Source organism: Capra hircus, chromosome 1 (genome assembly GCF_001704415.2).
Source record: "Capra hircus breed San Clemente chromosome 1, ASM170441v1, whole genome shotgun sequence".
NCBI lineage: Eukaryota > Metazoa > Chordata > Mammalia > Artiodactyla > Bovidae > Capra > Capra hircus.
In genome coordinates, this window is record NC_030808.1 from 76,370,730 (window position 1) to 76,396,759 (window position 26,030).

Consider the following 26,030-nt stretch of genomic DNA (forward strand, 5'->3'; position numbering starts at 1 on the left):
CTGAGCGCCTGAACTGAACTGAAAGTCAGTAGGCCAAAGAGGCCAAATAGAATGCCAAGAAATTATCAAATTAATCCATAAGAAGTCAGGAAAGGAGACAAAAAGCAAGGAATAGGTGCAACTCCTGGATAATAAGTAGGAAGATGTAGACCTGAAGCCAATAATGCTAGTAATTACATTAAAGATAAAAGGATTAAACATATAAATGAAAATACAGAAATTATCATGTTATACTAAAAATCAAAAGCCAATAATATGCTATCTATAAGAGATGTATATTAAATATGAAGATATTGATAAAACAGAAGAATGAACAAAAGATATACCATACAAATTCTAACTACAGGAAATCTGGTGTGGCTAAATTAATATCAACACAATATTAACCAAAAAAAGACATGTCATAATTTAAAAGAGTCAATTCATTAAAAAGATATAATAGTCCCAAATGTGTATGTTTCTAAAAACACAGTTTTAAAATATGTGAAGTACATGGCAGAACTGAAGAGAGAAAAATACATAAATCTATGTAAAAATTTCAATACCGCTCTCTCAGAAGATGAGAGTTTAGCAGATTAAAAAAAATCAATAAGTACATTGAAGACTTGAACATCACTGACATCAATTGACTTAGCTGACATTTGTTGTACATCAAAACTCCAGAATATACACCCTTTTTAAATGCATGTTAAACATTTACCAAGATAGACAATCTGCTGTGACTTTTAAAGAAACACCAATAAACGTAAAAGAAATGAAATGATGCAGAGTATATCTTTTCTGGTCATAACAGAATTAAATTAGAATTTATAATCAACTGTGCTGCACCATGTTAAGTACTTGTTGCTTGTTCCCTCCAGTCTCACAGACATTCTGGGAGTTGAAATCGAAAGAATGACAAATGGAAAGCTTGAACCTGTTCATATATACAGCTTGCATCAGAACCACAACCTGAGCTGAAGCCTGTCTAGCACCAAATCCTATGTTCCTTCTACTTCACTCTACAGTCTTCCCAAGTAGTTTTAAATCACAGGTACCTTTTCCCTGCCTTTTAATATTCATTGCTGAATTTTTAGATTACCTAGACTTAATGACAATATGAAATATCAAAAATTATCAAGATAAAGAGTGGAAACAGTCATTTCTAAAAGTCAATTACATTTTAGTACACAACATGACAAAAAATGTAATCTGGAAAATTCCCAACCATGTATAAATTAAGCAACACATTTCTAAATAAATCATGGGTCAAAAAATAATTATAAAAAATTAGAAAATAATTTGAATTGAATGGTAATGAAACTTCAACATTTCATCATTTGCTTGTTTAAGCTAAAGTGGCCTAATGAGGGAAGTTTATAGCTCAATGCTTATACAGGAAAAAAAGAATTATTTAAAAATCAGTGATGTAGCTTTCAACTTCAGATGATAGAAAAGAAGAACATATTAAATGAAAAACAAGCAAAAAGAAAAATACAGAGTAAAATGAATAAAATACAAAATAGAAATAAATGAAAACATTTTTGTTCATTGAAAAAAATCAGTAAAACTGGAAAACCTCTTTATTGATTGATAAACAGATTGGATGAAAATATAAATCGCTACTATCAGGAATGAACGGAGGGAGAATGACTATAAATTCTGCATGCATTAAAAAAATAACAAAATGAAGTAAAAACTTTTTATGCCAAAAATGTGACAACATAGATAAAGCATGAAAAATTATTTGAGGAGACAAATTCCCCAAACTGACACATGAAGAAACAATATCCAAATAGCTACTAAAGAAACTGAATTCATAATTAAAAGCTTTCCTATAAAGAAAATGCCAGGCCTAGACAGTTTCATGTGTAACACTTTTAAATATTTGTGTAAGACGTAATATCAATTTTATACATAAGCTTCCAGATAATAGCAAAGGAGGGGTCATCATCCAATTCATATTATAAGGCCAGTATGACATTGTTACTAGTCATATCACTGCAAGGAAAGAAAATCTCAGACTAATATCTCTCATGAACAAATATATAAGCAAATTCCCTAGCATAGAAATCTTCTAAGATATTAGCAAATCAAATACATCCATATAAAAAGGGTAATAAATTCTGATGATATTGGGGTTTACCTCAGAAATGAAAGGTTGTATCAACATTTTGAAATCAGTCAATGTAAAGTATAATATTAACAGAATAAAACAGTAAAATTATATGATCATTTCAATGGATAAGAGTCTGAAAAATTTCAAGATACATTCATTATAAAAATAAAATGAAACAAAACTCTCAGTAAACCAAAAATATAAGCTTAATACTTCATGTAGATGAAAGTCATCTACAAAAACTTACAAGTACCATCATAGTTATTATGAAAACTGAATGTTTGCCATCTAAGATAGGAAGCAATGCAAACATGGCTGTTCTCAATTTTTGCTGATCGTGCCACTGGAGGTCCGAAAGAGTGAGACAGTCAGGAAAAAGAAACCAAAAGTAGGAAGTTTGGAAAAGCAGTAAAAGTCTATTTATTTATGGGCTTTCCAGGTGGCACTAGTGGAAAGAACCTTCCTGCCAATACAGGAGGCATAAGAGATGTGGGTTTCATCCCTGGGTCAGGAAGAGCCCCTGGAGGAGAGCATGGCAACCCACTCCAGTATTTTTGCCTGGAAAAATCTCAGGGACAGAGAAGCCTGGAAGGCTATAGTCCACGGAGTTGCAAAAAGTCAGACATGACTGAAGCAACTTAGCATGCACACCATGATCAAGTGTATAGAAAATGCTAATACATCAAAAAAAAAAACAAAAAACAGAAACCCTATTTAATTAGTGAATTTGGAAAAGTCAAAGGGCCATAAAAGTTAATTCCATGTTTTTTTTCTTTACAAATGTGCAATTTGAAATGAAAATATTTAAATATTATATATAATAGCATCAACAACATAATAGAGATAAATTTAACAATATGTGTGAAAGACTTGAAACCAAAAAATAAACATTGCTGAGGATATTCAATTAGTCCTAAATAAACTAAGATATAATGTTAATGATTTAAAAACTCCATACTGCTAAAATTTCAATTCCCATTGAATCAATTTATAAATTAGTTTGCAATTCCAATCAAATCACAGGAGCCTTTAATGTAGAAATAGACAAGCTGATAGTAAAATATACATGAAAAATATATGGTCCCTGAATCCATCTTAGAAAAGAAAATATGGAGGAAAGGACATAAAGTATATGAGCATATGATTTCATGACTTACTTTAAAGCGGTCGGTCAAAACTAAGTAATACTGGACTGCTGCTGCTGCTAAGTCGCTTCAGTAGTGTCCGACTCTGTAACCCCAGAGATGGCAGCCCACCAGGCTCTCCTGTCCCTGGGATTCTCCAGGCAAGAACACTGGAGTGGGTTGCCATTTCCTTCTCCAATGCATGAAAGTGAAAAGTGAAAGTGAAAAGTGAAAGTGAAAAGTGAAAGTGAAAAGTGAAAGTGAAGTCGCTCAGTTGTGGCTGACTCTTCGCGACCCCATGGACTGCAGCCCACCAGGCTCCTCCGTCCATGGGGTTTTCCAGGAAAGAGTACTGGAGTGGGGTGCCGTAAATATTGGACTAAAGACACACAAACAGATTAATAGAACATAATAGGGAATTCAGAAATAGACTAACATTAAGAGAGTCTTTTTTTGGCCAAGGTGTAAAATCAATTCAATAAAAAAAGAAAAAGAGAGATCTTTCAATGTGGTTTCTGTATGGGGGAAAAAAAGACATGGGTCATAAGCCTAAATATAAAAGTCCTCATAAATGAAACATTGTTAATATAGGGTTTAAAAACGTGCCAGCTGTAACAGAAGAAACTATTAAATGGACTTTGTCAAGGAATTCAGAGAGGGACCCCTACGTATAGCATATGAACATGAACACAGGTATCACCTATGAATCTCAGGATTAGCCGGCCCAGAATAGAATCCACATAAGCAATCACACAGCTCTTCTGGTACTACTAAGTGCACAAAGAACCAACCATGTTATATGTAATACTAATATAATTTCAGCAGAGATCATCTGGTCTAGTGGATGCTCTGCTGCTGCTGCTGCTGCTAAGTCACGTCAGTCGTGTCAAACTCTGTGTGACCCCATAGACGGCAGCCCACTAGGCTCTGCGTCCCTGGGATTCTCCAGGAAAGAACATTGGAGTGGGTTGCCATTCCCTTCTCCAATGCATGAAAGTGGAAAGTGAAAGTGAAGTCACTCAATCGTGTCTGACTCTTCACGACCCCATGGACTGCAGCCCACCAGGCTCCTTGTCCATGGGATTTTCCAGGCAAAAGTACTGGAGTGGGGGACCATTCCCTTCTCTAGTAGACACACTGCTGCTGCTGCTGCTAATTCGCTTCAGTCGTGTCCGACTCTGTGCAACACTAGTCACTCCATATTCCTAAAGCCATTCATATTAAACCATTGGGAACACAGCCTTCTGTGAAAGAAGAGTTACTCAAAGCAGCTCTGGTGGATAGACTTCCATATCACTCCTAGATTCAACATGATTTCAACTGATTCTTTTGATCCTATCCATCTGACACTGCTATTAATTTATTATTCCTCCATAATTGTTTCCCAAAACACATGCCTTAGAAGATGAAACCCACAAAAATGCTCCATACCTAAAGAATTTGGAATCAAGTCAATTTGAATCAATTCTACCTACTACATTTCAACTCTACTACATTCCAATTTGATATTCATATCAAGTATTAACATATGAAAAAATCATGAGGCTCTGAACTAAATTAACTTGATTGATTTTGCTTATCACAGACCTTAATTATACTTGAGTATAAAAGCCTTTGTCAAATAATACCTACAAAAATCTTGTGCAAGTATAAGATCTAACACTCATTGAGCATATAATATTTATTTATGTTTATATGCCAGTAACCGTGCTGAGTACTTTAAGACAACTTTGTGAGAGAGTGCTATTATTAATATTTTGCCTACTCTAAATAGAAACTGAAGTTCAGAGAGGTTAAGTGATTTTTTTCCAAGGTCACAGAATTGGACAGTATTCCAACGTAGGCCGTCTGTGTCTAGAGTACAAAAAATGAATTGCAGTACTATGAAGAGGCTTAGTAGTATTCCTAGGAACTTACTTTGGGAAACACTGTCTTTCAACATGCAGTTCAGTCTTCTCTTTTTACACTGCCTTCTGAGGACCAGAAGCAATGAGCTATTCAGAACCAATCCACTAAGTCTCCTTAAGAGGCATATATTTCAGGCTTTTGCTCTTTACTTCATAAGTTGTAATAAAATGCTAAAGTGAAGCCTGTATTTTTTTAAATCAGTTTTAAGAGAGGTTTAATCCTATTGCAAAATGCAGTAGTTTTAAATTAACATTTTTAATTTTTTTGTGTATATATTAAGGGCTCTAACTTTGACATAGGTCCAAAATAATTCTGAATGGGTTGACTTCATGCGTGATGAATCATCCTTATTATTATCTAGATCACTGAAAAACATTCATGAAAGGATTCATTATCTAGGGTTCTTTGTTAGGTGAGAGATCCAAAGAAAATCTTAGATACAATATGTTTCATGAGCAACAGCTCACACAAGAAAGCTTTATTATTTTTATTTATTGTAGGAAAATATAGTAATATCAACATAGAAATCACTTCACATCACTTTAATAGTTTTATTAATTTTCATTTTAGTAATTGTGGCTAGTGGTGTATTAAAAACCTGCTTGAAATATTGGCACAGAGGATTTAAAATTATCATTTTTAAATTATATTTTTAAGAATATTTTATATCTTACTTAACTACTTACATGCAATTAGATGATTGCTATTTATAATGTTTCATTATTATAGATAATGCTTCTAAGAATATCGATAGGGACATAATTCTCTTTCTGTTAAGTTACTTGTTCAAGAAAAATTCCAAAAGTATTAAGTCATATGGTATGACCAGTATTTATGACTTCTGAACTCTGCCATCAGTGATTTCTAAAATGGTCTTTACAATTCACCAATGATATGCGGTTCTACCAGTTTTGTTATATCTGTGAGAACAGGAAATATTCTTTAGTTTTCATTTTTCTTTATAGATATGACACTGTGCCTTATTATCATAATCATATGAAATTTGTAAGTCACATATGGGAATTAAATACTAAAACCATAAGATAGCATATTTTCAGTATCATTATATAAATGGAAACTTGCAAGATTTTTCATTCAAGTTTAATTCATTACTATGTGTCAGAATGTGCTAAGTGATAGAGCTCTCGTTGTCAATTTCTCCTTTTCCTTTATTCACTGGAGGGTTGCATATGGACTTCACACATTCATCTGCTGAGTGCATCCATTACCTTTCTGTTTCACATTGGCTGGTCTGTCAACCTCCCCTTTGGCATTTCTGGCATGACAGACATAGTTGCGCTTGAGATCCTCAGCAGTAACTTTCTTGATGCTCAAAAGCTGAGTTCTTGTCTCATCTTCTGTTACTTTCAGAATTACACTAGGAGTAGGAAAAAGAAAATCAAAGCATTAGTGAGATTCAAGGGCCAAAGGCTGTATGTAAATCAGACAAGTAGATAATCATAGATCTCCCGGGTGAGGACAGACAAAATGTCAATAAGCTGTGTGCTCATGATCCTGAAGATACAAAAGGAGACTAGCCTCTGGATTCTAATATCATTCTTTACCATCTTTACTACTCACAATCCCAATATCTAGATTCAACACCCAGCATTAGCATCATACTACAGGTCACTCCGCAAAGCGAAGGGTCTCCTTTCCTCAAATATATGAGGCAGGATGCAGCATTGATTCAGTGAGAGGTTTCTCAGGACTGACCCCTTTGAATTTTGATCGAGGTTTTGCACTTACTGGTTACGTACTTTGAGCATGGTAAGTAATCTTTCCATGTCTTAGTTCCTCCTTTGAAAAGGAGGAAACTGGCATTGTTTAATGCATTATTAATGCACTATGTCTAATTAACTATTGTTAACAGTGCATTGCATGTATTAACTTACTCAAGAATTCTGAAGATTGAGTATGTTAATTCATAAGTATTAGAACAATGCATGCGTACATTCTAAGTCACTTCAGTCATGTCTGACTCTTTGCAACCCTATGGACTTTAGCCCGCCAGGTTCCTCTGTCTATGGGATTCTTCAGGCAAGAATACTGGAGTGGGTTGCTATTCCCTTCTCCAGGGATCTTCCCACCTAGGGATTGAACCCATGTCTCTTATGACTCCTGCAGTGGCAGGTGGGTTCTTTACCACTAGCGCCACCTGGGAATCATTAGAACAATGCTTAATAAATATTCATATAAGCTATTATTATTATCTCACAGTAATAGCTGATGCATTTCAGGGATTCCCAAAACTTGGATTTTGCACACAGATAGAACATTTTGGTCAAAATGCTGAAACCTCCTGGTTATATCCTAAAGAAAGAAGAAACTACTCAGAGCAAGTAAACTTTGTGAAAGTAAGTATATCCAATTATCTGAAAGTCAGAGATTAAGTGCTTTGGGTCTAAGATCAAGACTGAAGATCTCTCTGAACTACTGTGCTCTAAAGGAAAAAAAACATTCTCTCTCTTACAGTTGACTGACATCCAGGTTCTTATGAGGTTTACTGTCAGTCATGAAAACTTGGTTAAGGGCTGTGATGGAGTTAACCTAAGTTGAACTGCACTGCTCAACTATGAACAGCAACTTGTGTTTCAATAGCAGCAAGGAGGAACAGTATGACTGCCATTACTATTCATTCATTATTTTTATAAGGGTTGGAAGCGCAATGTTCAGAATTCCTGAAATGGTCAATAACTCTCCTTCTGTGCATTCAGTCACATCTTTCATCAATTCCTTCAGCAAAAATTGCTCCAATTTCAGGAAACTCCTTCTGTATTATTAAATATGTTCTGTTTCTTGAAACTCTACACCTTTGTGCATGATGTAAAAAAATGACAATTTTTTTTTTCTTTTTACCAGGAACATACTTTTATTTCTTTCTCCAGTTTATTTCTACTTATCCTTCAAATCTTTATTTAGGCCATGTATCATCTGAGAAGTATTACCTAACTCCCTAAAGCTGACTGGAACTTACCAACTAAATCTTTCCAAATATCCAATACTTCCCTTTTATTGCATTTATCACATTGTACTAACATCTCTGTTGTATCATTGTTATATCTGTAAAATCTACTCAGTTAGGAACTAAGTATCTTGCATATTACCTGATGATACTTCATAATTTCTGTATAAAGTCTGAGTTTACTATTAGGGAATAAATATCTTTTAACTTCTTGAAGTTCAAGTAACCTAAGATCTATCAGCACATAGATGATAAGGTGTAAGTTTTCAGAACTACTTTGTCATGCAGTTAGCTGCTCATTTTTATTTATTGTTGCAGTCTTCCTTGCCAAATCAAGCCACTTCAAAAAATATCATGTTTATTTATGTCATGACCCAGCTTGTTATTTTAAAAGTGAGTTATATTACCACCTCATTCACTTAAAAAATAAAATTTAAACAACATTAATGTTTTTAGCCAATATTAAAAATTATCACTTATAAATGTGATATATATGCTATGAAAATTAAAAAGGAGAGGAAGGAGATAGGAAATACATGCTTAATGGGAGATAAAGAACTAACACAACTATCTGAGGCACAAAAACATAGGCCCAGACTCCAGACTTGAGAGACAGAATAGGGCCATGCTGGCAGGCTTTCATCTGTCTATAACTCTAAGTCCTGGCCTTTCATTCATATAGGATATTCATGCCAACTACTTTCAAGAAGGCATCATAAAGATATAACCATCAGGTAGTATCTGGGGCTTGGATTGCAAGTCTAAGAATCCTGTTTTGGGATGTAGCCACTAAAGACTTGAACATTAGGCTGATTTTTGTTACTGACAGGCAAAAATTAGAATTTTCATCAGTTAGCATAAACCAGAAGGCATTAGGTTGAGGAACAAGGGTTAGTCACCCCCTTGTCAGTGTCAATGATACCTTTCATTAACAGATACGTCAATAGTGGTGTCCTCTGGCTTTTTTCCATCAATGGTCCACCAAATCTCATTGCGAGAGTCCTTCAGGTAACTAAAATAGACTTTACAGGGAATGAGTAGCTCTTCTCCTAAAAAAAAAACAAGTTAACTCATTAATTTGTAACTGTTACATGGTTATATTGGTTGTATTTTGTGATTAATCAGAAGTTATAAAAGTTCTATGTACCTGTAAGCTTACTTCTGATTAATTTCAAGTGGACTACCATAAGATAATGTACCATACTTCAATGAAAAACAAACAAACCAGGTATAAAATTATTAGAATGCCCATCTTTTAACAGAGCCGATATATGTCCTAAAATGACAGTATTTGTTCAAAAGGCTCTGATAACGTTTCTTTTCTTAGCCCTAAACCTCCATGGACTGCTCTTCTCCTTTGTTATTTCCCTCACCAACAACGAGAGATTGAGGAATGGTTATCCAGATATTTGGTCCTTGGCCCAGAGAAGATGAGGCAATGCCATCGCTGAGAGGACTGACCAGGCATCACTTGAAATATTCAAGTTATCATGGTTCAGTCAATGAGCTTAAAGACAACTCACAAATAGAAATGCTATGCTATCCTTCTGAGATGGAACATGGTGAAGACAGGGGGAATCTCTAGGCAAAACATGGTAATAATAGTTGTAACAACAGCAGCAGACTCACTGAGGACTTTGAATGATTCCCTGTGCTAAACGTTTTAGCTACTTATCAATAGATACATTTAATTTTAACAAGATATTATGAATTATTTTTTTAATTAATGTTTTACAGATGCAAAAATTGAAGCTTAAATGCTATCCCAAGGTCAAATTGCAAATAAGTGACAGACCAGGATTTCACCCAGACTGACCTGTTTTTGTTTGCCCAGAACAGTTCTGTTTTATGCTTGCTTTCCTAGTTAGTTATTAATATTGACTGCTTTCATTCTCAAAAGGTTGAGATGATAAATTATATTGTCATCCCAATTTGAACTCAGGTTTGTCTCACTGAGTGGTCATACCCTAGCCTATCTTCCTTTTTTTTTTTTTTTCCTTTTTTTTTATTTTTAAATTTTTTTTATTTTTTAAATTTTAAAATCTTTAATTCTTACATGCATTCCCAAACATGAACCCCCCTCCCACCTCCTAGCCTATCTTCCAATGCAAGGTTCTTATGCCATTCTCTAGAGAGTTGCCTATAACAATATGTACAAAGATGAAGTGACCATGGATTCAAGCATGCTTTTGTAACCATAATATGACAGATAGAGGAAAGGCATTTAGATGATTAATATAGGTTTACCCTAATGCCAGAAAGAATGTTCATATTAATATATAAAACCACTACTGAGTTTAGAAAATCTGGTCCAGCCAGGATTGGCAGACTCCCTCAGTGTGGTCTTGCTTTTTTCACAAGGCAGATCACTATTTGAAACCGTACCTTAATTTGAGGGGGTTATTGTTCTCCATCTGGATTGAACACTGCTTCTATTATCTTTAGTACATTTTAAACAAATTTTCTTTTATATCTTTCATTGGGTTGGAACTGAATATATTGGGAAGGATACGATATCTAGGATGTTACAATTTTCTGTGGTTTTCAAGTTAACGAGAGGCTTTGTGTCAGAAGTACAACATATTATGCCTTAACTGGTCGGTTCCAAATAATTTTTATATAGAATGAAAAATACGAAAACTAAAAGGAGAAGATACCTGGTGTAAACATTTGACAGTGTTCAAACCAAGAAGTACTAGTTTTATTGGTTGTTACCTGTTGAATTCCCAGTTCTGCCCCCAGTCCCACTCCCCACTCCTCTGTAGTGGGGTAGAAATTTAAGGAAGTCTTTTGCTCATGTTGAAGTCTCTGTAAACCAGAACCCTGCACAGGCTAAAGTCTGCATCAAACAGAAAAGTCACTAATCAGGAGAGGAAAACTGCTCACAGAGGAAAAAGAGAGCATCTGCCCCGAGAGAAGCAGAGAATCCCTGAGCTGCCCAAGAGATCAAAGAAGGAGCTCATCCCCAGAGCTGATTTGGTTTCTGATAACACTTCTGTTCCAATTCATGTGTTTCTCTACAAGAGCTCTCTATGCTCTTGCATTAACTTAAGTGACATTTTTAGTGTAATTAAGAGAATCTAACTGCTATTCAGACGCACAGCTGTAATTACCCGGTTCTTTCTCATAGACCACATGATCATCAGGTGAATAGATGTGAGGAGGCATTGCATCGTTTGGGGAGCCTGTGGTAGAGAGGAAGGAACCAAGGGAGATGATGTCAAATCACGGACCTTCAATTTCACATAACCTATTTCAAAAATCTGCTCTTCTGTGAAGATTGCCCAACTTCCTGGCACAATTTGTCCATTCTTGAAAGGACCCACAGTTCCATGTATAATCAATTACAACACTTCTTTCATTTAAAACAAGCAAACAAAGGGAAAAGAATACATTAAGTATCCTTCATGTTTCAAACAGAACTATTTTATCCAGTGTTTTTGCTTTCCAAAGCCTATAGGAGGTAGGTTTCTTTCTCATACTCCTTAGCAATTAATTGATTTCAAGTCTTCCTCAATTGTTTCTTTTATACATATTTACAGTAAACAAAAAGCTAAGCCACTTTTCTTTCAGAATTTACATACTTCTTTATAACAAAATATTAAGAGCCTGAACAAAATTATTGCACTTTGCTGTGTGCGCTTACTATAAATCATGCTTACCTACCACCTTCACAGTCTGAGTTCTTGTGAGAGTGAAGGTACGTCCATTTTCTGGATATGTGACCACACATGTGTAATCTCCATTATTTGAAACCATGGCTATGATAAAGCTCAAGTTCATGCCTTCAGGTAGTACATTATTAAAGTTATGTATTTTACGACAGCCCTAAGAAGAAGTAAAGGAAAATATGTTTACATGCATAGAAAATACACAAACACATATATTCACATCTAACTTTGCACAGAACACAGACATATCTATGCTGGCAACAGTTTTTACAAAACTATTTTGGTCCTATATTTGATGATGTTTCTGCTAAGAGTGCAGTAACTTTTATTATCCTTTCTATAAAAGAAAAATGAATATTCTTAAACTGAAATATGAATTCAAAAGCACAAGGTTCCTGTCTCAAGACCTAGTGTTCAAATTCTGGGAATTTCAAGTTAATAGTAAAGCAACGTCAAAGTTTCAAAAAAAAAAAAAAAGATGGTTAAAGAAGCTTAAGCAAATGCATACACTGCTACTTAAAAAACAACTATTGTTCAATATTTCTACACTGATTATGTTAACTCAGAGTACAGTCATGCTGATAAGCTAGGCTCTGCTTTAGATGTCTGGTTTTGGCATTGGCATCTGTTGACTCACCAGATAACTTATTTCCAAACTTCTTTGTTTTTCTTCTGTTTATCCCATTTCTTAATTTGAATAGCATAGACTTCAGAATTTAAAAGTAAAATATATTTTATGAGTCTTGGCAAACGTTAAGAGTTTATTTGTACCCTAATTCATATTTTCACATAACTCAGTTGCATTTTAAAATTTTGATGTTAAAATATCTCATTCAACATAACTAGAATCCTGTTTCAGATCGCTCAGCCCCACTAATTGGCTGTATTGTTTTACTCTTTTCCTTTAAAGAACCAATACATCATATGTAACAAAAATATGCATTGAACATTTACTTTTAGAAAAATTTGTGTTTTCTTTTGAAAATCAATATTTTATTTATGACAAAAAGAACTGGGCATCCTTAAGGTACTCCAGATCTTTAAAAGTCTTGGGAGTCTATTATCAGCTTGTACTTTCAATTTCTTATGTTCATACATTTAACTTTAATTCTTGTATCCTCAAGGTTTTCTTACTTCAATTCCTGGCACATATGTTTTGAAATATGACAGTTCCACTAAGTGGCACATTTTGTAATTCTCTGTCACAAGAAATAACATCTTTTAAGAACAGTACTAAACTTCTGATTCATGGTAATGATCAAGAGGAAGATGACATATACTCAATTTATTTTCCTGGACATGCATACAATTTATCCTGTTTTGATAAGCAGTGCCTCTAGACAATTGTCACCTCAGCACAGTATTTCAACACTCTAAAGTTATCACAAACTAGGCAACAAAACCCCATATGCTTATAATAAATTTATGTCACATTTGGTTTACATTGAGTTTATACTATCTATAGAACTATATAATTTTTCTAGCAACTTTTGGTTAAATAGTTCAAAGTTATTTTCCTCTTTCATGTGTTAGCTTAGCTGTCCATGTGAAGTAGACAAATCAGATTAAATATGCCTTAGTTTTATGGGTGGAAAACAACGAGATAGATAAAGAGATATTCTAGATTACACACTGCGGAGCTAAAACCCAATTTTTTCAGACAGCTGAGTAAAGGTCTTTCATTAGCTTCTTGATGAAGAATGAACATTAATCTTCATCCATTAGTTGAGGCTGAAAAAAATTATACTGAGACCTGTGCATTGGAAGGACTGATGCTGAAGCTGAAACTCCAATAATTTGGCCACCTGATGCAAAGAACTGACTCATTTGAAAAGAACCTGATGCTGGGAAAGACTGAAGGCAGGAGGAGAAGGGGACGACAGAGGATGAGATGGCTGGATGGCATCACTGACTCGATGGACATAAATCTGAGTGAACTCCGGGAGTTGGAGATGGACAGGGAGGCCTGGCGTGCTGCAGTCCATGGGGTCGCCAAGAGTCAGACACGACTGAGCGACTGAACGGAACTGAACTGTGCTTAGGTGTACTGCATCGTTGTATCCTATTCCAAACTTAGCAAGTCTAGAATGTTCTTATGCCCATTTTATAGATGAAAATACAAAGGCTTATAAAGGTTAAGTGATTACCATTATCATGGAGCCAGGCAGTGTCAGAGCTGGAATTTAAACCTAGATCTACATGTTTTGAGGGACTTGCTCTTAATCCCACCAGACACTATCTCCCCACCCACAGTGGTTCTGACACACCTGGGACCAGTCCCAGTATTAATAGTGTGATGTGGTTGTTATATGAGTTTAATTCTTAGAATTAGTGGTAATCTGGAAAAACATAGCTTTTGGTATGAGAAGTTAGCTACTAATACTAAACTTGTCAACAGCACTCCTTAAAAAAATGTTAAATATTTTTTACCCACTGTAGTATGTATATATATATGCATATATATATGTCAATAGCAGAAACTATAACACAATATTGTAAAGCAATTATACTCTAATAAAAGAAGATCCAAGACAGTCAAAAGGTTAAAAATATTTCATAGTTTTCAAATCAGTAAAACAAAAACACACACAATTTTTTTAACTCACCACATATCATTTATGTAAAAACTATTTAAAACATATTGCTTTAAGAGATATAGTATGTGCTATAATTATAAAGAAATGCTTCAGGCTCAAAGTCTTCTCATTCATTCATTCACCCTTGAATATTAATCAGTAAACTGCATGCCAGGCACTTTTCCAGGTTCTGAGAGTACAGCACTGAATAGAACAAGAGTCAGGCCTCATGGACTTCTCATTAACAGAGAAATGGAATCTGACACATCTAAACTGTAAGGAAAATGTTACAAAGCAAGTGTGTGTTGATCTCTTGCTAAAGTCTTCTTTCTCTTCACCTTATTCCAAACTCTTGAGGATGGGCTTGAAATTTGGGCTGAATATGCCTGACTATCTTTGGTTCTATGTGTCAGTGTTGTAAGTCAAGTTTTCTGGGATTTTCTCCTCTTTCCATAAGGTAATATAAAAATGTAGGCCAAGGACAGGTTTTCTTGGAGCTGATTTGATTGGAAAAATATTTCAAATTGAGGAACATTCCATACAAAGGAGTGAAACATTTTGGAGTCTAATCTACCATTTAGAAAAATGTGATAATTCAAAATTAAATTAACAACAAAAACAATAAAAAGCTATTTGCTTACAACATGTTAGAAGAGGAAATGAACAAAATTTATACATTATAGGTTTTTATGTATGTAGTGGGGGTAGCTTCAGGGCATTGTTGAACTAAAAACACCCATTTAGCCTGTAGTATCTGATGAGCTCTGCTTTTTATAAGCATCTGCTTCTCGAGGCCCTTCATGGACCTAAGACATAAAGGGAATTTTTGAACATAATGAATCATTCTTGAAAATAAATCCTTCATATTTTTGGTGATTTCAAAATCATTCACTTGGAATCCAGAAAAAAAAAGATATGAACAGAGATTTTGATACCCCCCAAATAATAAAAAGACATTTCCAAATATAAGAAATAGGTTAACAACATGTGGATTCCACTATGAAGCAGACATCTGACTAGAAGACAAGTCATTCATTGAGTTGAGCCATCAGTTCCTCATTCTGAATTTGAAACAAAAGTTAAATAGGAGAGCAACTCTTCAACCACGTAATGGTAACCTTGGCAACCTACCACAGTATATAGGTAAAAATAAGCATAAGAAATGACTTTGAGATCCTTGAGAGGAAATAAGTCATGTGGTGAGGTATGGGGTGTGGGTGGGCAGATGGCTTGACTAAATAAGAACAAATATTTCCATTCAATAAGCCTACTGTTTTTAAAGAACTCTGTTAAGGAACAATGATGGAAAAGACGGTTCTATCCTGAAAGATGATGCTGTGAAAGTGCTGCACTCAATATGCCAACAAATTTGGAAAACTCAGCAGTGGCCACAGGACTGGAAAAGGTCAGTTTCCAATCCCAAAGAAAGGCAATGCCAAAGAATGCTTAAACTACTACACACAATTGCACTCATCTAACATGCTAGTAAAGTAATGCTCGAAATTCTCCAAGCCAGGCTTCAGCAATACGTGAACTGTGAACTTCCTGATGTTTAAGCTGGTTTTAGAAAAGGCAGAGGAACCAGAGATCAAATTGCCAACATCTGCTAGATCATGGAAAAAGCAAGAGAGTTCCAGGAAAACATCTATTTCTGCTTTATTGACTATGCCAAAGCCTTTGACTGTGTGGATCACAATAAACTGTGGAAAATTCTGAAAGAGATGGGAATACCAAACCACCAGACCTGCCTCTTGAGAAATCTGTATGCAGGTCAGGAAGCAACAGTTAGAACTGGACATGGAACAACAGACTGGTTACAAATAGGAAAGAGTACGTCAAGGCTGTATATTGTCACCCTGATTATTTAACTTATATGCAGAGTACATCATGAGAAACGCTGGGCTGGAAGAAGCACAAGCTGGAATCAAGATTGCCAGGAGAAATATCAATAACCTCAGATATGCAGATGACACCACCCTTATGGCAGAAAGTGAAGAGGAACTCAAAAGCCTCTTGATGAAAGTATAAGAGGAGAGTGAAAAAGTTGGCTTAAAGCTCAACATTCAGAAAACGAAGATCATGACATCCGGTCCCATCACTTCATGGGAAATAGATGTGGAAACAGTGTCAGACTTTATTTTGGGGGGCTCCAGAATCACTGCAGATGGTGATTGCAGCCATGAAATTAAAAGACACTTACTCCTTGGAAGAAAAGTTATGACCAACCTACAGAGCATATTCAAAAGCAGAGACATTACATTGCCGACTAAGGTCCATCTAGTCAAGGCTATGGTTTTCCCTGTGGTCACGTATGGATGTGAGAGTTGCACTGTGAAGAAGGCTGAGCGCCGAAGAATTGATGCTTTTGAACTGTGGTGTTGGAGAAGACTTGAGAGTCCCTTGGACTGCAAGGATATCCAACCAGTCCATTCTGAAGGAGATCAGCCCTGGGATTTCTTTGGAAGGAATGATGCTGAAGCTGAAACTCCTGTACTTTGGCCACCTTATGCAAAGAGTTGACTCATTGGAAAAGACTCTGATGCTGGGAGGGATTGGGGGCAGGAGAAGGGGATGACAGAGGATGAGATGGCTGGATGGCATCACTGACTCGATGGACGTGAGTCTGAGTGAACTCCGTGAGTTGGTGATGGACAGTTAGGCCTGGCGTGCTGCGATTCATGGGGTGGCAAAGAGTCGGACACAACTGAGCAACTGAACTGAACTGAACTGAATCTATAGATAGATATATGCGGTCTAGTGGAAGACTGCAACAAATACTATGAAAGGCATACTGGGATGGGGAAGTGGAGAAAGAAGACCAAACACAAAACATCTAGAAAATCTGTATGGAAAAAGAAGATCTGAACTGGATCTTAAAGGACAGGTAGACTATTAAGTCATGCAGGAAGAGGGGAGACATGGAGAGGTACCCTCCAAGGACAGAAATAAAGTACAAACAACATCCCTTCATTACTCTTATAACATTTTGCTCTCCATGTTAGCACTTAACTAACTTCAACATAATCATCTCTTTTCATTTATCTTATCTCTTTCTCAGAAAATTTACTTCTATGGAGTAAAGTGGGGGGTAGGCAGATTAGTATTTCATCTGCACAGCCAGTAACTGCTCAATGCTGGACACATGGTAAATGCTCAATATATTGGTGTTGCATGATCAAAATTATAAACTGAACCAGAGAAGCAAAGACATAATACATGGACCTGCAAGCTCACTTGGAACGCAAATGATAATAAGATAGTGAGTATACAGACTTATAAAGATATGGGATGGGTGAGCTGTAGGATGAATGGGGAAAGAAGAAGTAAGGATAAAAAGCTAAGATACGAGGATAGAAGAGTCAAAAATATCTACCGACATTTTTGCTCCCAAAATTAAGTTGTTATAAAATATACCACACTTGTTCAAAAAGAATCACAAGAGTTTTATACACCAGTCACTTTAAGTGAGCAGAACTATGTCACGCAATATCTGTGCAATAAAAATTGACAAAATCCCCTCTAGGTGTCTGGAGAAGGAAATGGCAACCCTCTCCAGTGTTCTTGCCTGGAGAATCCCAGGGACGGGGGAGCCTGGTGGGCTGCCATCTATGGGGTTGCACAGAGTCGAACACGACTGAAGTGACTTAGTAGTAGTAGGTGTCAGGCATTGAGTTAGAAGCTAGGCATTCAGTAGCCAGTAAAAACAGACATGGCCCTTATTCCCATGATATCTTCTAGTCCAAACTAATTCATTCAATTTCTAATCAATTCCTAAATACAAAATACATTGACTCAGTTTTGTGATATGTGCTTGATAATCAAGGGAAAGCAAAAGAGAGAAGACACTACTTCATACAGAAGAGAGGAATGCAATCACTACAGTAACAAAGCTGAAATATAAATCAAGTGCCATCAAAACATAGAGCGGGTAATTCATCCAGCCTAATTCTCCCAGAAGGAATCTCAGATATCTGAACTGAGTTTAAGTTTAAAAGATGAACCTTTAGGTCCTCAGAAGCTCTAAAACTATATGCAAAATGCTGTGTGTAGATATGCATGTATGGAATCGTGTGTATGTGTGTGCTCAGTCATATAGTTGTGCCCAACTCTTTGAGATCCCATGCACTGTAGCCTTCTAGGTTCCTCTGCAGGGAATTAAATAGGTAATTTAGAAGAGACTATGATACATGCTTTCTTTATATAATAGGCTAAGTGCTATACTATGCTAAGTTGTGTCAGAATCTGCAACTGCATAGACAGTAGCCTACCAGGCTCCTCTCTCTATGGGATTTTCCAGGCAAGAATGCTGGAGTGGGTTACCATTTCCTCTTTCAGAGGATCTTCCTGATACAGGGATCAAACCCATGTCTCCTGCATTTCTTGAATTGGCAGGTGGATTCTTTACCACTGAACGACCTGGGGAACCATACTTCCTTTATACCAAAAGTTAAATATCACTATATAGGGACAGTAGGGAAAGGAAAGAGATAAAGAACCAACCAAAATACGTTGTCAGATCAAATAAGCACTTTAAAAATAACACCTATTACATAGACCTTGCACTAACTTCCTGATAATATGTGCTGTGCTAACAAGAAGGCCAACCCTGGCAGTTTCAGAAATGTGCTTTACTGATGGTACTTTCCAAAGATTTTTCCTATTCCCTGACAGGTTTCTAGACAATATCCAATCAATTGTGATGAATTTCATACTGAAAATTAAAGGTGGATATAAAATGCCAATTTTAATGATTATACTAAGGACACAGACAACCAGCTTTTTTTGAAAATTGATATCCAGAATGATGTCTATACTGTTAAATACCAACTGAGAGCATTTCAGCAGCTGCTATAAATGTAATACCCAAAGCATTCAATAAAGTGGTCTCTCCAATCCTCAGGAAGAAAGGGAATACTGACTTTGTTTTCATAAAGTGTCTTGGGGAAAAAAAAAATTCAAATACCCAATTATAACAACGAGGAAGAGTAACCATCCATTATATGAATGTCAAAATGACTTGTCCTATTTTAAAGCTCATGTGTCCAAACCATTTAACAATAATAGTGAAAATAACAAGATCATACTTACTTGTGTCATGACCACTATATATCTGGTAGGCTCTATGAATAAACAGGTAGCCTCCAATTTATATACATGTTGTGTTTCAGCAGTTCTTTCGGAAGCTGGCTATTTGAAATTCAATAAATGACATAAACCGGTTTGCTTTTCCAAGTTAGTTACAAATACTGGCTTACTCAATATTTACTAAACATCGATTTCACCCACAAGACTATTGAATTAGAGAACTGTGAATTCTGGCCCCTGGATGAAGAAAACCATGCCATGCAGAAGACAAGGAGAGAAGGGAAGATGTGTGGGGGAAGAAAGCAAAATCCTGCCCCATTTCCCTAAGACGCCAAGACAGAAATGTTGCACTTTCTCTTCCCTCCAATCTCAGTTTTTCTGAGCTCTTTCTGATTTTCCAGGGTCCTCTTCTCATAGGTTTCCTTATGTCTCACAGTCCAGTCTACAACTCAATATGTGTTCAGAGATAGTCCTCCCCTTCAAAGTGCCCTTTGTCCCAGAAGTAAAGACTGGACCAACCTTCTCTGTAGCCTTTCTGAAGAGCACAGGGTTTGGAACCACACAGAACTGGCCTGCAATTCCAGATTCTCATCTTATCAGCTGGATTGCTTTGAGTAGATTATATAAGAGAATACGAAAAGTCTGGGCTCTTGATATAGATAGCATAATGTTGAATCTTGGACAAATCACTCAACCACTCCACACTTCAGTTTCCTTGACTATCATGGCTCAGAGGTTAAAGCGTCTGCCTGGAATGCGGGAGACCCGGGTTTGATCCCTGGGTCGGGAAGATCCCCTGGAGAAGGAAATGGCAACCCACTCCAGTACTCTTGCCTGGAAAATCCCATGGAGGGAAGAGCCTGGTATGCTACAGTCCATGGGGTCGCAAAGAGTTGGACACGACTGAGCGACTTCACTTCAAGTTGAGATAACTGAGTGAAATTATTAAAGCATTTAGAATTCCTGTGCTCAATAAATGTTAGTGATTATTGTTTGTATCTCCAAACATCCACTTCCCAATCTACATAAGGGTAATATCTACCTTGAAGGATTGTGATGAGTATTATGTATGATGATATTTAAAGTACATAGCACAATGTATTGCCCTAGTGGAATGAAAGAAATATTCAGTTCAGTTCAGCTCAGTTCAGTCTCTCAGTTGTGTCTGATTCTTTGTGACCCCACATACTGCAACATGCCAGGCTTCCCTGTCCAACACCAACTCCCAGAGCATGCTCAAATTCATGTCCATCGAGTCGGTGATGACATCCAACCATCTCATTCTCTGTCGTTCCCTTCTTCTCCTGCCTTCAATCTTTCCCAGCATCAAGGTGTGTTTCAGTGAGTCAGTTCTTCACATCAGGTGGCCGAAGTATTGGAGTTTCAACTTCAGCATCAGTCCTTCCAATAAATATTCAGGACTGATTTCCTTTAGGATGGACTGGCTTGATCTCCTTGTAGTCCAAGGGACTCTCAAGAGTCTTCTCTAACACCACAGTTCAAAAGTATCAATTCTTGGGTGCTCAGCTTTATTTATGGTCCAACTCTCACATTCATGCATGAGTACTGGAAAAAACATAGCTTTGACTAGATGGACCTTTGTTGGCAAAGTAATGTCTCTGCTTTTTAATATGCTGTGTAGATTTGTCATAGCTTTTCTTCCAAGGAGCAAGCATCTTTTAATTTCATGGCTGCAGTTACAACCTGCAGTGATTTTGAAGCCCAAGAAAATAAAGTCTCTCACTGTTTCCATTGTTTCCCCATCTATTTGCCCTGAAATAATGGGACCAGATGCCATGATCTTAGTTTTCTGAATGTTGAGTAAAATGAAAGAAACATTAGTTTCCTTTTTTCATTTCATTAGCTTTCATCCTTCTGCTAACAGGGAAGCAAATCTGCTGGAAGTGATTAATGTGTCTTTTAACTACTCTAGAGTTATTTGTATTACTAAAAGAGACAATTTCTACAATGTCAAGGTAAGGAATTCAGTTGGCAACAACAAAGAGGACTATTGTTGGCGGGCCAAGATACCTTGGTGGATGCAGGGAGTGACTATTGAAAGTAGAAAGCAAAATTAAAAAAAAAAGTAGCAGCATTGCTACAAAGTGATTGGAGAATGCAGTTACCAAGAGACTTGATTTTATTCCCAGAATGGAAGCACTTAGGAGTAAAGCTGTCGATCAATTACCAAAATGTAGAGAAATAAAAGGCAGTGTAACACACGTCAATAGCAGCTGTTTTCATAATCAGAGAATAGAAAAGATGGCTGGTTACTGGTTATCTTCTTTAGTCACCTGCACATTGTTGGGTATCTGCCATGGTCACGATTTTATTTCTTGGTCTCCTTTCCAGGCTTTCAGGTTTCATTCACCTCCTGAACATTCCCTCCAGATTTGTATCTTAGCCCTTTTCTCACTTTATTTTGTCTACTTAAGGGCTTCAACTATCACATAAATGCATCCGGTTCTCTGCCTCCAGCTTTGAGTTCTTTTTAAATAAGCTTCAGACCCATACACATGTAGCCACTATTAGCCACTGCCATCTAGATGTCACACAGATAAGTCCAACTCATATGACAGGATCTAAATTCATTACTTGTCTCCCAAATCTGTTCCTCCTCTGCTATTTCATATCTTGATTAATAGCATGGACACTCGTCTAATCAGGAAAGCCAGACATCTGGGAATTATTGGAGAAACAGAGATGGATATGGCACAATTTTGCCCTCAAGAAACAGTCAAACTCATATAATGCCTATATGTAAACCTCTTTTTAAAACCAATAATAAATTCTCTTATAGAACTCATAATTCTACTTTTTGATAAGAATAGGAATTCTTATTTACAAACTTTCTTAAATTAAACTGAAATCCTTTGAAAATATGCTGAGGAGGGCATATATCGCATTTTCTACTGTGTCCTCCCCAGACTGCCAACATAGTGCCTTGAATACAGTTTATGTTCAACAAGTAGCTGCTGAATATATGCATGAATAAGTGATTATAAAACAGTAAAGGAAGCTAAAAGTAACACTGAAGTAGTCACAAATAAATAGCTCTATAAGGGTATGTGAGGGAAGATCATTTCAACTGGATAGAATAGGGGACATTTTGTGAAGGTGTAGAATTTCATCTGTTCTAAAGGAGAAAAAGACGATGTTCCAGGCAGAGGGATGTTCCAGGTGTGGAGAAAGAGGAGAAAATAATAGAACATGTATAAAAGTAAAACTTTTATTCAGACAATATTCAAAAGATACAGAAAGTGAATAGGGTCTCATTAGAAATGAGAGACCTTACTACAGATAAATAGATGAATATATTCTTTTAAACTGGAAGGTATACTTATTAATGTAAAGTTGTTAATATTATTCTTTTAATCCTTTTCACCATGGAAAAGTACAATCATAGAGAGAATATACAATGATCCCTTTACCTGTATGTAGTGTCAAAGTACCAGTTCAAGCTATGTCTTGTTTCATCTATATCTACTCACTGCATCCCAATATTATTTCAAAACAGATCACAGGCAGTATACAATTTAATTCATAAATATTTCTGTGTGTACCTCTAAATGACAAGATCCCTTCTGCAAACATAACTACATTACCATTATTGCAATTTGAAAAGTAATAGTAACTCATTGATGTCATCAACATTCTGTCTGTGCTTATATTTCCCTGATTTCTCATAACTTGTTTTACAACTTTTTTTGAATAAATCATGATCCACTTAAGGTCCATACATTGAGATTGGTCGTTATGTATCTTAAATCAGTCTTCTCCACCTCGCCTTCCTTTCCTGTCTCCTTTTCTTGTATTGATTACAGAATGAAGCATATATGAAATACACTCAAAACATATGTATGAGTTAATGAATTAGTATAAAGCAAATACTTTTATAATCACCACTCAGGTCCAGGAATAGAACATTGAGAGTCGGTTTTGAAAGTGCTCACATGCTCCATGTCAACTGGACCTTCTTTACTACCTCCCAAAGTAGCAACTATCTGTTTTTGCATAGTGAAATCACTCCTTGTTTTCAGTTACAATTTTATTATTCATGTGTGTATCCTTAGATGCTATAGTCTAATCACTAAATCATTTTAAATGTATTTTGTTTCTTTTAATCTGTTCATTCTCACTCTATGCTGCTTTTTTTTTTTTTTTTTTTTTTTTGGCAGCTTATCTGTTGATGAACATAAAACATTTGGCCTATACAGCTTCTCACTATTTAGATTTTGCTGACTGCAAACTCATGGTGCAGATCAATACATTCCTCTGTTCTCTATATTTCCTGAAAAATGGAAACAGGAGCCAAAGGTTTTATCAGACTCAGATTTAACCCATTTGGCACAAATACAGGTAATACTATATTCTTTCATTAAAAGCAATATGGCTGTTTCCCTTCTTATGATAGTAGCACTCATTGATGCATAATGCTTAGATTTAGTAACTCATTGGGGTTTGCAAAGTGATTATATACTTTTATAAAAATATAATTCCCTGAATTATTTCATTACTCAGTGTACATTTCTTATAGAAAAAGCAGAATAAAATCTTGATTTTTTTTCCTGTTTATTTACCAGTTTTCAAGATAATGTGTTTATTTCCTATTAACATCCAAATACAGCCATATTTTGAAATATCACTATAAATTTATGGATTTTAAACTTAACTTATGAGATGCAACCTGTGAATAGCCTTGCTAAAATTCAAATTATTCCATCTTTGGCCAATGAAAAACTCTTAAATTTGGCTCCCTAAGTTTTTTCATTAATGACTTAAACAGAGATAGATACTAAGTTTTCAACTAGGATTATAGAATTGCCTGTTTCTTCTTTTAATTTTTTCACCTTTTCCTTTATATATTTTGAAACACTGTTACCAAGCATATATATATATTTATTATTTTTATGCCTTCTTGATGAGTTCACCTTTTTATTATTCTAAAAGGTCTTCTTTATATCTCATAATATCAGTCATCTTACAGTTTACATATTGGTATATCCATTCTAACCTTTCTATTTTTATTAATCATTTTTTGATCAAAACTTTTCTATCTTCCATTTTTTTTAATCTTCAGGTATTATTTATGGTGTTCCTTTTCTGTTATCTTTCTTTTAGTTTAACATTATTTTTGAAATTATCTTTTTCTAAAATTTTATTGAGTTATATAATTTCTGGAATTTTTTATTCTTATTTGTTATTCTTTCTCATCTTTCATCACTTCTTAATGTCTTTTTGCCAGTTTTTGAAACAAGTTACAAATATGTCCTTGCATGCATTCATTTTTTCTATAGAAATGTTATTCTGCTGCTTCTTCTTCTTTTTTCCTTATAACTTTGAATGGGATTTTACCTTGATCCTTCTTTTTGTAAAGACTTTTTTAATGTGGACCATGTTTAAAGTCTTTATTGAATTTGTTACAATATTGTTTCTGTTTTCGGTTTTTATTTTTTTGGACATGAGCCCTGTGGGATCTTAGTTCCCCAACCAGGGATGGAACCTTTGCCTCTTGCTCTGGAAGGCAAAGTCAACCACTGAACTGCCAGAGCAGTTTCTTGCTCATTGTTATGTAAAGCTAGTTTTTCCTGAGCTTTAGGATTTAATTGAAGTTTTCAACTTTACAGAGATCCTTCTTCAAAACTATGCTCTTGAGATCCCCTGATTCTGTTCTGCTCTTCCATTCTCAGCCAGTTCTCTTTCCATCCTCTACATTGCCCTGACCCTGTTTATTTTGATCTTTGTTTCGATCAGCAGTTTTTCCTCAGTGTGAGTGGTTGTTTTACAGAGTTCTGAAGCACAAAACCTATTTCAATTCCTTCAGAATGTCTAGCTATAGGCTTTTCAGACCTATCCTCTATAGAGGGCAAAACCCCTCCCAATTTCAGCTGCTGTTCTCCACTGGCCTTTTTGGGATTCTCATGTTCTAGAGCCTACCAGATACCATATTATTTCCATTTCCATCTGCTTCCTTCTCTATAGACACTGAATCTATATGGGTCATATTAGTGATTATATCACTTGGTTTACTGAAAGTGATTCTTATGGATAACTTGTCATTGAGTTTTGTTTTAAATGTTGCTCAGGAGTTTGGGGATTTGACTCAGGCGGATATTTGAAGAGATAAGAAAACTATGCTGCTGCCACAAATCCATCTCCCAATACTTTCATTTTTGATTAAATAATTTCCTAAGGTTTCAGATGTCAAATAGATCACAGATCAAATGTGCCCACAAAGGAGGGCAACCATGAAAACACATACAAGTATTAAATACAGTACTGATTAACTAAAGAGTAGAAATTCACCAGAGGAATTTCTGGTGAAGCGTCTGACTTCACTCAGCAGTGAGTAGAAGTTGGCAATATTTCTCAAATTGTATTTCATAAGAAGTTAATAGAAAGAAGATAGTTCTGGTAGCCCAGAGATTATAATTTAAGACATGATGAGTTGAGGTAAAGTCTCCACCACTTCCTTTAAAATGGTACAAAGTGAGGAAGCAGTAAAAAGATTTGTGTAAAGTTATTAAGGAAGAAATTATGACGAGACAAATCTCAGTTTCTATATTAATTCAATTTAACAAATAGTCATTATTGTTTTGGAGA

At 35.7% G+C, this 26,030-nt stretch overlaps 1 protein-coding gene across 2 annotated transcripts in view; it reads right to left on the minus strand.

Moving 5' to 3' along the window:
• IL1RAP (interleukin 1 receptor accessory protein) overlaps nucleotides 1-26,030 on the minus strand; it is a 154,007-nt gene that overhangs the window by 22,305 nt on the left and 105,672 nt on the right. For both annotated transcript variants that reach the window (XM_005675119.3, XM_005675120.3), the window contains exons 5-8: nucleotides 11,758-11,923; nucleotides 11,209-11,280; nucleotides 9,018-9,144; nucleotides 6,360-6,508 (exon numbers count right to left, since the gene is read on the minus strand). In XM_005675119.3, the coding sequence (XP_005675176.1) occupies nucleotides 6,360-6,508; nucleotides 9,018-9,144; nucleotides 11,209-11,280; nucleotides 11,758-11,923 (514 nt within the window). The remainder of the gene's footprint in view (nucleotides 1-6,359; nucleotides 6,509-9,017; nucleotides 9,145-11,208; nucleotides 11,281-11,757; nucleotides 11,924-26,030) is intronic.